The sequence below is a fragment of the Oncorhynchus tshawytscha genome, linkage group LG17 (assembly GCF_018296145.1).
Source record: "Oncorhynchus tshawytscha isolate Ot180627B linkage group LG17, Otsh_v2.0, whole genome shotgun sequence".
NCBI lineage: Eukaryota > Metazoa > Chordata > Actinopteri > Salmoniformes > Salmonidae > Oncorhynchus > Oncorhynchus tshawytscha.
In genome coordinates, this window is record NC_056445.1 from 437501 (window position 1) to 455825 (window position 18325).

Sequence of the window (18325 nt, forward strand, 5' to 3'; positions counted from 1 at the left end):
CTGTACATGACCATCTGATCATTTATCACTCCAGTGTTAATCTGCAAAATTGTAATTATTCGTCTACCTCCTCATGCCTTTTGCACACATTGTATATAGACTCCCCCTTTGTTTTCTACTGTGTTATGGACTTGTTAATTGTTTATTCCATGTGTAACTCTGTGTTGTCTGCTCACACTGCTATGCTTTATCTTGGCCAGGTCGCAGTTGTAAATGAGAACTTGTTCTCAACTAGCCTACCTGGTTAAATAAAGGTGAAATAAAATAAATAAAAACCAAATGGCTTTGGTTGGTCTAAAGGCAAAAACATTTTAGCTATCGTCATCAACAGGTGTACACTAACAGTAAAATGCTTACTTACGGGTCCTTTTCCAACAATGCAGAGTTAATAATAAATATAGAAAACAAAATAGTGACAAGGAATACATACACAGTGAATAACAATAGAGTAAATAACATGGGGGTACCAGTACAAAGTCGATGTGCAGGGGTAGGTGGTAATTGAGGTAACTATGTACATATAGGTAGTGCTAAAGTGACTACAAATACACCATCAAAAAAATCCTAATTAAACTGTCAATTTTGCAGATTATGGTAGCCCTCCCTGGTCTAACTAGGCTCATGCTAACAAACTAACGTGAACCATCTAACATTAAGCAACACATGCCAGCTAACAAAAAATATTAAAGTTACTTTGTAGTTAGTGTTTTCTAGCTAACGTTGGAATAAAGTTGTTTGTACGTTAAAGTACGTCTATAGCACGACAAGATAGCTAGCAGTCTATCTGCTAAAGCTAACGTTAGGTAGCTGTTTTCAAACACGAAGTCATTAGTTAGGCTGGTAACTAGCAACAAGAGGAATGAACAATATTGGTAACTAGCTACTTACAAATCCACTCAGATCCTGACATGCTGTAGTTTTCAACTGCCTAATTGTGTTAACTTGGCGTTAGTTGATGCTGTGAAAAAAGTTTATGAAAACCACAGCCAATAAGCAAATGGTAGCTAATCAAGGCAATCGATATTCGTCAGTCGAGACAAAAGCCCAAAATATTTAGGGGAAAAAACTTGATCCATCAACACACCATCTAAACGATTCTTCAGACACAAATGATTAGTTCCGTGTTTGCTGTATTGTTGTTTTTCAGTTTTGAATATCCCAAGGTTAACTGCCTATATCGCTAACCAACTCCAGTCGGTCCAGCTTCAATTAACTTTACAACCATTTTGGCTTTCCTTCTTTTTAGAAAGCGTTCGAATACCCGTATTATTTGTAACGTAATTTGAGTATATAGTATGGTTATTTTTCAAAGAATGGATAGGGTTAGTATGTCAAAAGTTCCCGGATGGCATACTACATTCGCTAAATTACAAAGAAAACACGCAAAGGACACTATTTCCGTACTTCTAGGGCCCATAATGCAATTCTTCAGGAAATGGACGTGGCTTCGCAACATTTTCAGATTTGAAGAAAATGGCGTTAAATATGCAGCCGAAGTCCGACGATAGCGGATACAAATTAATTGCCTTAACTTTGACAAATGTTAAGAACATGTTGAGCAAAGTATTAAAGTAATGCATCTTCAAATGATTTACACTACACGTTATATTGGCTACGCTATCCTTACGAACCACACTGCATATCATTACAGCATAGGTACTACCGGTATGTTGGCTACTAATACATTGAACTTGCCATTATATCAACTATATATATTTAACTAGGCAAGTCAGTTAAGAACAAAATCTTAATTTCAATGGCGGCCTAGGAACAGTGGGTTAACTGCTTTGTTAAGGGGCAGAACAACAGATTTTTACATTGTCAGCTCGGGGATTCGATCTTGTCACCTTTCAGTTACTAGTCCAATGCTCCAACCACCAGGCGACCTATCTAACTATGCAACGTTTATTGACTTGATTATTCACGTCATTCATAGCTAAGTGGTATCGTCGTTTTGCTTTCACAATGGACATAAATTCACTCTGGCTATCTATTCCGATTTTAGAGCACTCTCGTCTGTGTGCTAGAGTGCAGAATAATTGAGGAATTCACAAACGCTCAACACCTGTTTAATATGGCGGGTGTCAGTAAACGTCGGCAAAAAAGCATAATTAAATTGTTGCCAGTAGCACAGTTACCAACGCTCTGGATAACATGAAAACAGTCTAATCAGCTCTACTATGGCGAGTGAAATGGTCAGAATGAGGTGTTTTCTCATTTGTGTCAAAGTAGCTAGCCAGTTAGCTTGTGTGCTTGACTGCAGTGCCATTGTGATGGTCAGAACCCTACCCCTCTGCCAGTGTGCGCTCTGAACACTCAGAGAGGGAAAACATTCAGAATTTACAAATGGACAATCTGAAAACACTCTGAATTTAAAAGCACACTGGCATTCCAGATTGAATTTAAGAACACAAAAATGTCTTGGTAGCAAGAGATTGCATATCAACTGAATCAACTTCCGGTAGACAGATGTAACACTAGTATGCTCAGCTGAAAGGATACCGTTCGTTTACAGAATACTAAAATTAACTAATATTATGCAGTATGGGTATTCGAACACAGCTCCCATTTGAATTTCCCGCCGGCTAGACGTTGTGTTGCGGACTGCACATTTTGGTAACAAAAAAAACAAGTATGTAGCTGAGTCACAAATATTTCACCGGATGTATAAATTTGCACTACCAAATCCGCTGACCTGCAGTGGGAGAAGATTGAAAGAGATGTATTTTGTCATTCAGACAGTTTTCTCATCGATGAAGCATTTGATCACAATACAGTTTTTTGTTCCCAAAACTAGAATTTGCTATGATTGTCCAAGTTCTATAGACTTTACCCTTAGCCAAAGTTGTAAAAAAATTGCATTTATTAAAAGGAGTGCAAAGGCAAATTGAGTTATTGCACACGCACACTAGGATCTCGCTAGCTCGTGCTTGGCTCTGCCCACCTCCTGGCATGTTCTACCCAGTATGACTCATTTGTTCTAGTTGGAAAACGACAGACTTTGGTCTATCTTAATTTATTCATAAAAATCTTTGTCTGAGTCTGGTACTGGACTCGATGCAGAGGGTGTGTCAAAAGAGCTCTGCTATAGGTTAGACGCTCTTGATTGAAAGTTATTTGTCTATGCCATTAAAAGTTTTCCCATTGGTCAATTCCAGACCGTTCTCTACCTGATGTTCCGGAGACTACTGACAGCTGGTTGTTTTGTGCTAATATACTGAACAAAAATATAAACACAACATGTAAAGTGTTGGTTTCATGAGCTGAAATAGAAGATCCCAGAAATGTTCCATATGCCCCAAAAACCTTATTTCTCTCTAATTTTGTGCACAAATGTGTTTACATCCCTGTTCGTGAGCAGTTTTCCTTTACCAAGATAATCCATCCACCTGACAGGTGTGGCATATCAAGAAGCTGATTAAACATGATTATCACTACACAGATGCTCCTTGTGCTGTGAATAACAAAAGGCCACTCTAAAATCTGCAGTTTTGTCATACAACACAATGCCACAAATGTCTACATTTTTGAGGGAGTGTGTAATTGGCATGCTGGCTGCAGGAATGTCCACCAGAGCTGTTTCCAGATAATTCAATGTTAATTTCTCTACCACATGTCACCTCCAACGTCGTTTTAGAGAATTTGGCAGTACGTCCAACCGGTCTCACAACCGCAGACCACATATAACCACGCCTCTCCAGGACCTCCACATCTGGCTTCTTCACCTGTAGGATCGTTTAGGGGGGAGTGGATGGGGTGCTGAGGAGAATTTCTGACTTGTAATAAAGCACATTTGTGGGGAAAAACTAATTCTGAATATCTGGGCCTGGTTCCCCAGTGGGTGGGCCTGGCTCCAAAGTGGTTAAGCCTATGCCCTCCCAGACCAACTCATGGCTGAGCCCTTGCCCAGTCATGTGAAATCCATAAATTAGGGCCTAATGAATTTATTTATATTGACTGATTTCCTCATATGAACTGTAACTCTGTAACTGAAATCTCAACATCAACTGTTCAGAGGAGACTGCGTGAATCGGGCCTTCATGGTCAAATTGCTGCAAATAAACCACTATTAAAGGACACCAATAACAGGTAGAGACTTGCTTGGGCCAAGAAACATGAGCAATGGACATTAGACCGGTGTAAATCTGTCCTTTGGTCTGATGAGTCCAAATTTGAGATTTTTTGTTCCAACAGCCATGTCTTTGTGAGATGCAGAGTAGGTAAACAGATGATATTGTGTGGTTCCCACCATGAAGCATGAATGAGGAAGTGTGATGGTGCTTTGCTGGTGACACTGTCAGTGATTTATTTAGAATTCAAGGCACAGTTAACCAGCATGGCTACCACAGCATTCTGCAGCGATATGCCATCCCATCTGGTTTTTGCTTAGTGGGACTATTATTTGTTTTTCAACAGGACAATAACCCAACACACCTCCAGGCTGTGTAAGGGCTATTTGACCAAGAAGGAGAGTGATGGAGTGCTGCATCACATGACCTGGCCTCCACAATCCCCCGACCTCAAACCAATTGAGATGGTTTGGGATATGTTTTATTTCATAGTTTTGATGTCTTAGAAATTAAGAAAAAACAAAGGAGTATGTGTCCAAACTTTTGACTGGTACTGTATATATAGTAGTAGTACACCTGAATAATACGTAGGATAGAATAGTATATGGACAGCAACAGTTAAATAGGATAGGCCTTGACTAAAATACAGTCTATACTTATGAAGTGGGTAAAACAGTATGTAAACATGATTGAATTTACCAGTATTCTATGTCTATGTAAATAGGCAGCAGCCTCTAAGGTGCAGGGTTGAGTAACCGGGTGGTAACCGGCTAGTGACATTGACTAAAGTTCAGGGCAGGGTACTGGTTGGAGGCCGGTCTGATGGCCTTGAAATAGATAGATGTTTTTCAGTCTCTCAGTCCCAGCTTTGATGCACCTGTACTGACATCGCCTTCTGAATTTCTTCTGCCTTGCTGTTGCGCCTTCACCACACTGTCTGTGTGGGTGGATCATTTAAGATTTCAGTGATGTGTACACCAAAGAACTTGAAGCTTTCCACCTAGTCCACTGCGGCCCTGTCAATGTGGATGGGGGCGTGCTCCCTCTGCTGTTTCCTGAAGTCCACGATCAGCTCCTTTGTTTTGTTGACATTGAGGGAGAGGGTATTACCTCTGTAAGCCCATCATGCACATTCAGAGTTTAGCAGCACTCAGTCCACTCTTGTTATAGCGTCATGAAACATAGTCCCCCATCTGACTCCACACTGAAATAAAAATTAACAATTAGCTAATTGCCAATGTCAGGCTGGGTATGTAGCTCTATGGCTGCATTTAGTCAGGCATCCCAATTCTGATATTTTTTCCACTGGTCGTTTGACCTTATTTCTTCTAGCCTATAGATGATCAAATGATAGACTTCATATATTTCAATAAAAAAATCTACTCTGCTTACCATAAAACATTTTGGAATGCTTATTGGTATTTTCAACAAGTCTTCTGAAACCAGACAGTGGTCATGCTGGTTAAATGGCAGTTGGTGGACAGTGATGTTCAAACATTTTTTATTATAGAACCTATAGAAGGATTGAACCTTTTTCTGAAAAGGGGTCTTTCATTTTTTTTTACCAAATAACCAAAAGGTTCTATATAGAACTCTAAATAACCTTTTTTTTCCTAAGAGTGTGTTTCAAGCCCAGTCAGAGGCAAGTTGAGGGAGGAAGTGAAACAGGTAATGTAGCACAGTGACACCGGTTACATTAACCAATTATTTTACCTTGTCTGAAGCAAATCTACAGTCCAACTGTAGATTTGTACAACAGATTCTGACCCAAGTATCTGGGTTAGACACATATCAGATGAAATGTTAAATAGTAAATAACAGAATATAATTGTTTTTATTTTGAGTGGAGTATTTATTTAAATGTCCTGCAGGAAGCTGAGCGATCACAAGACATTACTTGAACATATGGCTGTAGTCAGTTCCGAATCACAGGATTGACTATAAAATTCAGATAAGTACTGTATTCGATGCTTACCCACTGGTTGAATCAACGTTGTTTCCACGTCATTTCAATGAAATTACGTTGAACCCATGTGGATTAGACATCTGTGCCCAGTGTGTATCTTTTCCATTCATTTGGAGTTGTGGAATAGCTTATATTTTCCATGAATGTGGATATCCAATGTCAATAAAACAATAATCATCAACAGAGCAATGTTTTTATTTTCAATACATTTCAAAGTAATAAACATTGCATTAATATTCACAGTGACTCAACTCAAGACAACAAAAACAAAGCAACAAAAATATATAATGGCAAATTCAAACCAGTAAATTCATACTTCGGCGAAGAAACAAATGGAAACAGACGAACAAACAAATTAGATAGTTTTTTTCAAACTGCTTTAAACATAAGCTTTTGAACTCCCAGACTCTGACACATGTGGTGCCCTATAGATCTGTTGTCCACCGCTTGTTTTGGAGTAGTTGTATGAATATCCCCTGTAAGACAAGTAGGGTACAATAGATTGGACAACAATGATTTCTTTGACTAGCTCATGTAACAGATGGGAAATCGCTAGCTAACTAGTGTTGGCTAGCCCATCACCTGCCTGGAGACCTGAGAGTGTTGTCCTCACTTTTTCCAACCAAGACCATGGTTTTGATAGGATAATGGTTAGCTTGCCAATAACTTTGGGAGTAGGAAGTGTCTTTGGTTGCATCCCAAATGGACCAGAGCCCTATAGTGCACTATATAGGGATTAGGGTGCAATTTGGGACTTAACTTTGTGGATGCAATTACTCACCCTGTGGTGGGTCCTGATGGACCCCTCTTACAGGAACAGCAGAGCATGACACCACCTAGAATGGCCAAACAGGCAGCTCCCCAACCCATGTATAGACCTGCACCCAGTTCAAACCTAATGGACAGAGAATTAATCAACTTTACCTGTGTGTGTGTGTGTGTGTGTGTGTGTGTGTGTGTGTGTGTGTGTGTGTGTGTGTGTGTGTGTGTGTGTGTGTGTGTGTGTGTGTGTACACAAATCAGAATGATTCCTTCAATAAAAGGTTTTTATGAAAATGGTTTTAATTGACTAGTTGAGTGATGTGACCGGAAAAAACTCCTGGTCCTAATTTGGACGGCAATTTGCAGGCAGTACTTTCAGCTTTTGGGATGTGTATTCACCTTACTCCTGCAAAGAATGGATCATGGAACTCCTGCACCACCCGTGCAGCGTACCATGACACAGCAGTCAAGGTGGAAAGACCTGCAGGAGAGGCAGATTGAGATGGTTGATAAACAGCAGAAGAAAGAGAGATGCAAAGTGTGGGGGGGGAGAGGGGAAGAAGAAGTGAGAGAGAGAGATTGGTACTAAGATAGAGGAGAACTGAATAAAGATGATGATGCTGGCAGTTGAGAGTTGGTTGGGAGTTCACCTGATAAGATGAACAAGCTTCCGCCTGTCAGAGCAATTTTGCCCTTGGCCTGTTCAGAAGTGCTGCCGATCTTTGTGCATTTCAGCCCCAGCACTGACACAATGATGGACGCTAGACCCAGGAGCAGAGCGATGATCATCAGGGCTCGACATGCCTGTATGTAGCCTGAACACAGGAAGCGACAGAGTTCCAGTCAACAACAGACATTGGATCGATAGAGAGCCTGAGTAGACTGAGACTTGGGAGGGAAATGTGCTCAACTCTATCCTCTTTCGTGTCTAACAACACACACACGCACTGAAGAAGGCATAGCAGAAATGTTTGCAGGGTGTACTAGTGGGACATGTTGCCTAAAGAAAATAAACAGACTTCAATTGCTGCTATCAAGCGAGTGCTGGTGGCCTTTTTTAATTGTTAGACACTGCTAAAGCCTGATATCAACTTCCTGTATGTCACCTACAGAACACACACATGGAGGCTTCAACTCTGATGTAGGATGTGTCTAAGAGACATAACTGTACCAATACATGGATCATTCATGTTTGCTGAAGAGACACTCAATTGAAAATATGAAGACATTGTGTTCCTCTTATTCTTAAAACATTTGGCAACAGCAGGAATCTAACAAAACTGACTATTTAAGGTTGTTGTATGTAATTGATTGACCTTTACACAGAAAAATCGCGTCACATAACAATAACCATTTGAGTTGGCCAGTGACATAGAAAAGCAGGAAACATTTCCCTTTAGAGTTCCCTTTGACCAGGGATGTCAATCTAATTTGCCGTTATTGTTTGGAGACAGGTTTTGGAGATGATCTATTAGTCCAGTTTGGGAGTAGTAGTCAGTCCAGTACCTACCAGGCAGAGCGAGCATAGACTCAAAGTCTTTGCAGTTCCTAATGCCGGCGCTGTTCTCGGCACATGAATGAAATAGATTCTGGAACTGGCGTGTGGATACGATGACACTGCCAGACACCGAGGACAGCTTCCAGTAGTCATTGGCTAGTGAGGAGCCGGTGAGCAGCCAGCTTGCCACGCACAGCAAAAACCCAGTTAGTTCCACTGCCGTCGACATGATCACCCAGAGCACACACACACAGGGGTGGGAAAAGGCTTCTAAACTTGAGGTTGAAACCCTCAGACACACAGAATGATTGAAAATGGCCTCTCGAGATATGCAAGTTGTTGTATGTCCTTGATCGGTCTCCAATGTGCTGGGTGTCTGTTGTCTTGTTTCAAATGTAGAGAACTTTAGTCTATGCACAGGGGTTGTAAAGCAATAGGAGGCGTGTAAAAACCATAGAGACTTCACCTATAAGGTGACGGTGACCAGGGTTTAGAGCTTAGGTGTGGTCTAAGGAGATAAACAATATGACAGAGTGGTTCATCGAAATTGGTTTAGATTGGTTCATCGAAAGCGAGGACACCCATCCTGACCCACTGTTTGACTTTCTCAACTATTAAATCAGGAGTTTCACGTAGATACAGTACCTGCCATTGGTGTTTGCCATTGGTGTCTCCTTAGAATATTCAGGTTAGACAATACTCTTTTAATATCTCTCTCTGTAACAATGAAAGCACTGGGTTAGGGTTAGGGTTAAAACTATAGCTTGTTAACAAGAAATTTGTGGAGTGGTTGAAAAACAAGTTTTAATGACTCCAACCTAAGTGTATGTAAACTTCTGACTTCAACTGTAATGGTTAGCAAATATAAATCATTCATTAGAAATGCCACACCTTCATAGTTTTAAAACAAACTTATACTAAGTTGAAAAAAACTACAGACTGACTTTGTTATACAAATCTCACACTTAGTGATCCACATTCTAAATTAAGGAGGGAAACAACATGGCCCACATTGAATCAAGTGGTGAGGTGACTATGGTTCTGACTACAGTTCTTCACTCTTATGAATGTGTGGTTATCTAGGAGTCTGTTGCAGTGTAATAGAGGCACACCCACCCACACACACTCTAAATAATGGCACTTTAATAATGTCTACAAATCTTACATTACTCATATCACATGTATATACTGTATTGAGAACCAATCACTGGACACTTTAATAAATGGACTTTAAATATTGCCACTTTAAATAATGCCACTTTAGTCATGTTTACATATCTTACACTACTCATGTCACATATATATATATATATACTGTATTTTATATAATCTACTGCACCTTGCCTATGGCCATCGCTCATCCATATATTTATATGTACATATTCTCATTCACCCCTTTAGATTTGTGTGTATTAGGTAGTTGTTGGGGAATTGTTAGATTACTTGTTAGATTTGTGTGTATTAGGTAGTTGTTGGGAATTGTTAGATTATTTGTTAGATATTACTGCACTGTTGGAACTAGAAGTACAAGCATCTCGCTACACTCGCATTAAAATCTGCTAACCATGTGTACGTGACCAATAAAATTTGATTTGATTTGACACACACACAATGAAAGGAAACCAAGGTCAGTGTGACTGTCAATGATTGACCGAGCGATGATACAATTATACTTGTACGATTTACAACCCCTATTACCTTCATGGCCTGAAACTAAAACCATATGGCCTGCATACCTCAGTGTGGTGGTCGACAGTTGAAAGTGACAGTCATGTAGGAAAGGAAGTAAAAAATACTACCGTACTACGTTGTCAATGTGAGAACAGCTTCAAAAAGTCCTGCTTAAGACTTTGGCTGTCCTAATATGGACACTGTACTACAGGCCTACTATAATTGATTTCACAGATACTCTATGTCAGTCTGATCCACACAATACTTTTGTTATATAAATTCTTCTTTAGATCTTTGCTCAGTTTCTTAATGAATTTGTGTTGTATGGACAATTATCAAAGCAGCACAGTCATTTTAGACAAGGGTAAAGCTACATAAAGTATTTTAATCAGCAGCCGATATCTAACTGCTGGGTCAATCTTGGCTGGAATTTAATCGAAAACCACCATTGCAATGTTTACACAGTGCTTTTGCCCACAAACTACTGTCTGTGCATACATACTACTCATTTTGGAACAACATTTTGGAAGGCATCTACCAGGGAAGGAAGTATGTTTATGTGACAACCAAAGAAGATTTTTACAACATTCAAAGATTTGTATTTGATCATAGAAAAATAAATCCTGGCGGGGCAATCTGTAATCAAATTATTTCCTTTTAAATTAATAACATAAACCCATAGATTTTTTGAAGACTACAAATTATAAAAGCCTCATGAGCTTAGTTCAACTGTCGTACTCCATCAAAACCCAAAATGTTTTTTTTTTTTTTTTTTAAACAATGTAATTGCAAACAAAGACTATATAGCCTCAAAACATGGTTAAAACTATAGTTTGGATGGTCCGTCCCTGAATCCATAGCTCTGTCTTTGAATTTGAAAGTGGTTACATTTCTCTAACACCTTTCCTCAGCTGTTTACCAATACCATTTTGTTTTTTGAACTACAGATTGCCCCTTTAATACTGCATGTGAGTATTGCACTGAGCCCTGCATGTCTCTCACCTGGTAGCCCCAGTACAGTCTTGTACCTCTGGCATTGCACAGAGCCCAGGGACGTGGCTGCGCAGGTCATCCACAGGCCCTCGAACTGCCAGTTGTTGGTTGTGACAGCCCCAGAATGGCTACGTACCCTCCAGGAATGGGAACTAGTGCAGCTGTTCTCCAGACACCAGCCAATCACCCCTAAAGACAGACCCAGGATCTGGAAGGCTAAAAGCATAGTGGTCCGTCCTGACGGCTGATTTACTGGGAAGAGAGAAGGCACAACAAACTATTTTTGTTATGTATTAGTTATGAACCTACACTGTAGTGTTAACTATATTCCAGTAGGCAAAACTGGTTGCACTGTCTTCAATATGATATATTGTATGTCACCATGGTCAGGTTGTATGATAGTTGTATAAGGGCGTTTTGTTAATTTGGATAGGCTCATCAGTCATTTTATCTGGGCAGGCAAATCATCATACGTAGAGCAATACTTCAAAGAAGGAGACAAAATGGAGGATTGGCACTTCCAAATTTACTGCTTTACTATTGGGCAGCCATTATTCAAAACATTATGATCTGGTGTAATGATCTAGGTACCAACAGGTGCTCAATAGAGGCACACTCCTGCCAATCATCCTCCCTTTCTGCTCTTGCTTGTGCCCCACTGTCCCTGTGTCCTTTAAAGTATACGGGAAACCCCATTGTGCACTCTACATTGAAGATCTGGAGACAATTTCGTCAACATTTTAGACTTCTGCCCCTTCTCTTCTAAGCCCTATCTGTATCAACCACCTATTTGTACCCTCCAAACACCACAAGGTGTTTGTTTTGTGGCGTGAGAGAGGTTTGGTTTGTTTCGAAGATGTATTTTGGATGGGAAGTTTGTCAGTTTTAATGATCTCGTAGCTAAATCTAATCTTGCTTATTCTAATCTTTTCCGCTATTTTCAAACCCGTAACTTTGTTCACTCTCATTTTCCTACCTTTCCTCAAATACCTCCCAAGACGTTGCTAGAGGAGATTTTGTCCCTCCCGTGGAATCGGCAAGGTCTGATTTCTAGATTATATGACATTATGCTGTCCTCTGAACCCTCTCAAATAAACAAAATCATGACAGACTGGGGTAGTGAACTTGAACATGACCTTGCAGATGACTGGTGGGAGGAGGCTCTTCTTAGGCTTAACTCCACATCCTCATGTGCTCGGTTAAGTTTCATTCAGTTCAAAGTCTTGCACAGAATTCACTACATCAAAGAAAAACTGAGTAAACTCCTCCCAGACATGAATGACAAGTGATAGATGTTCATTCACTCCTGCAGACTACACCCATATGTTTTATTTGTCTTCTAAGCTGTCCTATTATTGGTCATCCTTTTTTAATACTCTCTCGAAAATTCTAGATATTGACCTGCAGCCTCGTCCTCTAATAGCTATATTTGGAGTTCCATCTTTGTTGCATAGTCTCACTAAAAGTAAAGCGGGCGTTGTAGTGTTTGCCTCCCTTATAGCCCTCCAGCAGATCTTGCTTAACTGGGAATCCTTCAAACCTCCCACTGCATCATCCCGGTTGAAAGATCTGTCTTTTCTACACTTGGAAAAAATGATATACACTGAGAGGATGTACTGATAACTGTTTCTTGAGATGGCAGCCTTTAATTTCCTTTTTTGAACAGTTGCCTTCTATTGATCAGGAGTAAGAATTTTGGCCAACGGGATACGGGAGGGTGTGGGTAGGAAGGGATAGTATGTTGTGATATTTTTTATTTTTGTATATGTGTACTTGTGTGCATGTGTATATTTCTATATTATTATTTCCAATCGTACATTTATTTTATTTTTGTATGCATGCTGCTTTTGTTGTTAAAGCGAGGGAGATGTTACAATAAGTATGGTGGGATAAAAGGATGTATCTGTTCAATTTGTCATTTGTATTTCTTTATGTTCTATAAAAATATTTTTTTTAAAGTTTTTTTTTTGATAAAGTATTTTTCTGGTCGCTAAACCACGTTATCTGAACCACCGACATACAGTGACTTCAGAAAATATTTATACCCCTTGATTTACAGCCTGAATTCAAAATGGAATAAATATTTTTTTTTTCTCACTGTGTGTGTTCTCTGGTGTATTTTAAGTTTTGATGAAGATTTGATGAAGACTACACACTATACCCCATAATGATAAAGTTAAAATATGTTTTAAATTCTTTTAGCAAATTTATTGAAAATGAAATACAGAAATATTAAATATTCACAAGTATTCACACCCCTTTTAATACTTTGCAGAAGCACCTTTGATGGCGATTACAGCTTTGAGTCGTCTCTGTATCGGCTTTGTACATTTGGATTTGGGGATTTTCTCTCATTCTTCCTTGCAGATTTTCTGGGGAGTGGGGGTGAACAATTACATTCAAGTCTTTCCACAGATTTTCAATGAGATTCAAGTATGGGCTTTGACTGGGCCACTCAAGAACTTTCACAGTATTGTTTGGAAGCCATTCCAGCATGATTTTGCTGTATGCTTGAGGTCATTGTCCTGTTGGAATGTAAAACCTTGCCCCTCAGGCTAAGGTCGTTTGCACTCTGAAGCAGGTTCTCATCAAGGATTTGCCTGTATTTGGCCCCATTCATTATTCCCATCTATCCTTACCAGTCTCCCAATCCCTGCTGGTGAAAAGCATCCCCATAGCATGATGCTGCCACCACCATGAGATGGTGTTAGACAAGTGATGAGCTGTGCCTAGTTTTCTCCAGACACAGTGCTTTGTCTCATCTTTTGCCTTATGATCTCAGTCTTCCACAAGCATTTTTGCAGACTCCAGGCGAGCGGTCTTGTGCCGGTCTTGTGAGTAGCTTCCATCTGGCCACTCTTCCATAACGCCCAGATTGGCGAAGTGCTGTAGAGACTGTTGTCCTTCTGGCAGGTTCTCCCATCTCAACCAAGGAACTCTGTAGAGTGGTCATTGGGTTCTTGGTCACCTCCCTAACCAAGGTCCTTCTTGCCCAGCTCTAGGCAGAGTCCATATTTTTCCCATTTCCCAATGATGGAGACCTCTGTGCTCTTGGAAACTTTCAACACTAGAAATTGTTTTACACCCGTCCCCAGATACACAGGTCAAGTCGGAAGTTTACATACACCTTGGCCAAATACATTTAAACTCAGTTTTTCACAATTCCTGACATGTAATCCGAGTAAAAATTCTCTGTCTTAGGTCAGTTAGGATCACCACTTTATTTTAAGAATGTGAAATGTCAGAATAATAGTAGAGCGAATTATTTATTTCAGCTTTTATTTCTTTCATCACATTCCCAGTGGGTCAGAAGTTTACATACACTCAATTAGTATTTGGTAGCATTGCCTTTAAATTGTTTAACTTGGGTCAAATGTTTCGGGTAGCCTTCCACAACCTTCCTGCAATAAGTTGGGTGAATTTTGGCTGACAGAGCTGGTGTAACTGAGTCAGGTTTGTAGGCCTCCTTGCTCACACATGCTTTTCAGTTCTGCCCACATTTCTCTATAGGTTTGAGGTTAGGGCTTTGGGGTGGCCACTCCAATACCTTGACTTTGTTGTCATCAAACCATTTTCTCACAACTTTGGAAGTATGGGTCATTGTCCATTTGCGACCAAGCTTTAACTGATGTCTTGAGATGTTGCTTCAATATATACACATAATTTCCCTCCCCATGATGTCATCTATTTTGAGAAGTGCACCAGTCCCTCCTGCAGCAAAGCACCCCCACAACATGATGCTTCCATCCCCGTGCTTCAGCTTGCAAGCATCCCCCTTTATCCTCCAAACATAACGATGGTCATTATTGCCAAACAGTTATATTTTTGTTTCATCAGACCAGAGGACATTTCTCCAAAAAGTACAATCTTTGTCCCCATGTGCAGTTGCAAACCATAGTCTGGCTTTTTAATGGCAGTTTTGGAGCAGTAGCTTCTTCCTTGCTGGGCGGGCTTCCAGGTTATGTTGATATAGGACTTGTTTTACTGTGGATATAGATACTTTTGTTCCTGTTTCTTCCAGCATCTTCACAAGGTCCTTTGCTGTTGTTCTGGGATTGCACTTTTCGCACCAAAGTACGTTAATCTCTAGGAGACAGAACACGTCTCCTTCCTGAGCGGTATGACGGCTGCGTGGTCCCATGGTGTTTATACTTGAGTACTATTGTTTGTACAGACAAACATGGTACCTTCAGGCATTTGGAAATTGCTCCCAAGGATGAACCAGACTTGTGGAGGTCCCCAATTTTTTTTCCTGAGGTCTTGGCCGATTTCTTTTGATTTTCCCATGATGTCAAACAAAGAGGCACTGAGTTTGAAGGTAGACCTTGAAATACATCCACAAGTACACCTCCAATTGACTCAAATTATGTCAATTCGCCTATCAGAAGCTTCTAAAGCCATTACATTTTCTGGAATGTTCTAAGCTGTTTAAAGGCACAGTTAACTTAGTGTATGTAAACTTCTGACACACTGGAATTGTGATACAGTGAATTATAAGTGGAATAATCGGTCTGTAAACAATTGTTGCAAAAATTACTTGTGTCATACACAAAGTAGATGTCCTATCTGACTTGCCAAAACTATTGTTTGTTAACAAGACATTTGTGGAGTGGTTGAAAAAAGTGTTAATGACTCCAACCTAAGTGTATGTAAACTTCAACTGTATTTTATGTCTCATCACAATTCTCTCTCGTAGATCTACAGCCAGTTCCTTGGGGTTCATGGAATAGTTCCTGCTCTGACATGCACTGTCAGAACTTATATAGACAGGTGTGTTTCTTTCTAAATCATGTCCAAACAATTGAATTGGCCACAGGTGGACTCCAAGTTGTAGTGACATCAAGGATGATCAAAGCAAATTGGATGTTCCCAAGTTCAATTTGGAGTGTCAATTCAAAGGGATGTGAATATTTATGTAAGTTGGATATTTTTGTATTTCATTTTCAATAAATTTGCTAAAAATTCCAAAAACATGTTTTCACTGTCATTATGGGATGTCGATGTGAGAAAAAACATTTAATCCATTTTGAATTCAGGCTGTAATACAACAAAATGTGGAATAAGTCAAGGGGTATGAATACTTTCTGAAGGCATGAAAAAGGCATCTTTACCTGGTTGTAACAGACATCAGATGGTTGTAAACTGGTTTTCTGGTTGAGAAGACCAGATCAGTTTACAACCATCTGATGTCTGTTACAACCAGGTAAAGATGCCTTTTTCATGCCTTCAGAAAGTATGTAATGGGGACATGGTTCACCATTTTTCCCCCAGCTGGGTAGTGTGAACCTATCAGTGCTTCAGGGGAAATATATTTGTAAGTCACGAACTAAATCTATCTTTAGTAAAGTGATCGAATGGAAGGAACATTGAAAGTTAGCACATCAAACAAAACAGTTCAATTCAAAATGTCCAATTGTGTATAACATTGATCAATTTAAACTCAATCCATCTAAAATGTTTAGAGAAATCTAATAACAAGGAATTTAATTATTTGCTAAGACTATGTTACACCATCCCTTATAAACCAATCTCTCAAACAAAGAAATGGAAAAGTAAACCAATGTACCTACTGTTTCTGTGATGAGAATGACTTGAACTTTCGGTCTTTGTTGCTGTGTCTACTGTGCTGTTGAGTGGTATTTTGTATCCTCTATTGTTTGAGTCCAGTTTGTATTTCTATCCACTTGTTCTATTCAGGTGTTTAAAATCAGTTGTCTGTTTCCCTGGTTGGCTATGGAATAGGTAAGATGGAGGAAGAGAAAGTGAAGGGTATTTTTTTGGAACAGAGGCTGTGGTCCCACTGAGGTGAGATTTGGGTATCGGGTGGATCAATGACCCTTCAAAACGATCTCCCACCATGAGCACACATGCTCACCTCTGCACGTGGCCTACTACTCTCCCCCAGAGCTGCACTGTGGGTTTAATGGGTTACGTCCCAAATGGCACCTCATTCCCTATATCTTGCACTACTTTGGTCCAAACCTCAAGAACCTTACGCACAAACACACTGAGAAGAAACACATCTAAAACTCTGAGAAACTACTGTTCACTTTCTCAAACACACAATTGCATTATACACCAGGGTCAATTCCCATTTAAACTTTGTCAAGTGAAGTGAAATTCACACAAAATAAAACTGCACCTTTTCAATTCTTGACTTTTGAATGAATTTAAATGGAATTGAACCAAACCCTGTGATTCGCAGTTAAGGGCACAATGATACAGAGTTACGGTCAAAATGACTAAGGGTGCAATCCAAATGGCAACCTATTCCCCATTCACGTATAGTGCACTACTTTTGACCAGAGTCCTATGCGCCCTGGTCTAAAACAGTCTCCTATAAAGGGAACAGGGTGCTATTTGGGGAGCACATTTAAAGGAGAATCTCCTTCTGAGCAAAAGACAGTGGTGATAATTTGCTAAATACTGTTTTGACACTAACGGCAGCATAAACATTGGCAATTCTCATACTTGAAAAAATGTATCACAAATGTGGAAAAGTGAGTCTAGAGGAAGAGGAAATGAGAGAAGACTTCCTCTCCTCATCTACAAACATTAACAGACACAGTGTCTCTGGCTTTTTCCCCAATGACTGTTTGTGGACTTTGGTAATTTTCTTTTTACATCAATATCCTAACCCACCAGCACCAAAAAAAAAAAAAAAAGCTTAAAAATTTAGCTTAAAAAGCTAAATTCAAATGCCTGTTTATGCCAATTTCAGATTAATATGACATCATGAAACAACATCCTGTTTAAAAAACAAAAAGGCACATGACTTCTGATAAAGGCATGAGTGACTTCCTTCCTGTAACCAGATGACAACAGTGATTCAGCAGTACAAAGCCTGCCCAACTATCTGTAATTCCTGCTACTGAAAAGCTTTATGGCTTAGTTAATGGTTTACTGGTGGGTGAAGGACTAAAGAGGGAGCAAAGTCCATCACCTTTCTCAGTTTGATAGACACGCAGCACTTTTAGGGAAATAGTAAATAGAATCCTACCATGGTAAATAGGGTACAAATGGACAGATCACAGAGCCATAGCCTGGAACAAGACTCCTTTTTTAAATAAACCTTTTATTTGATTCCAATAACAAACTAAAATTATTAATCGAAAACAAATATTCCTGTGCATACACTGAATCTACAAAACATTAACTGCTCTTTCCATGATAGACTGACCAGGTGAAAGCCATGATCCCTTCATGTCACTTGTTAAATTCACTTCAAATCAGTGTAGATGAAGGGGAGGAGGTTAAATAATAATTTTTAAGCCTTGAGACAATTGACACATGGATTGTGTATGTGAGCCATTCAGAGTGTGAATGGGCAAGCAAACAATTTAAGTGCCTTTAAAAGGGGTATGG

General features: G+C 39.7%; 1 protein-coding gene and 1 pseudogene across 3 annotated transcripts; both read right to left on the bottom strand.

Annotated features, from left to right (window-relative positions):
* The window catches only part of LOC112217137, a 24257-nt pseudogene extending 22855 nt beyond the window's left edge, over nt 1-1402 (bottom strand).
* Nucleotides 1403-6215: 4813 nt separating this feature from the next.
* LOC112216679 (claudin-10) lies at nt 6216-16785 on the bottom strand. 3 transcript variants are annotated; one of them, XM_024376656.2, is made up of 6 exons: nt 16527-16785; nt 10970-11212; nt 7449-7613; nt 7198-7279; nt 6818-6931; nt 6216-6512 (listed from the first exon to the last, which is right to left on the bottom strand). In XM_024376656.2, exons 2-6 carry the CDS (start codon nt 11184-11186, stop codon nt 6416-6418), a joined length of 675 nt encoding a protein of 224 aa, XP_024232424.1. In that variant the 5' UTR covers nt 11187-11212; nt 16527-16785; the 3' UTR covers nt 6216-6415. The 3 variants fall into 3 exon arrangements, with proteins under 3 accessions (XP_024232424.1, XP_024232423.1, XP_024232422.1); XM_024376655.2 differs by having other exon boundaries at nt 16531-16784; XM_024376654.2 differs by lacking the exons at nt 10970-11212; nt 16527-16785 and adding an exon at nt 8309-9013.
* Between the last annotated feature and the right edge of the window lie 1540 nt (nt 16786-18325).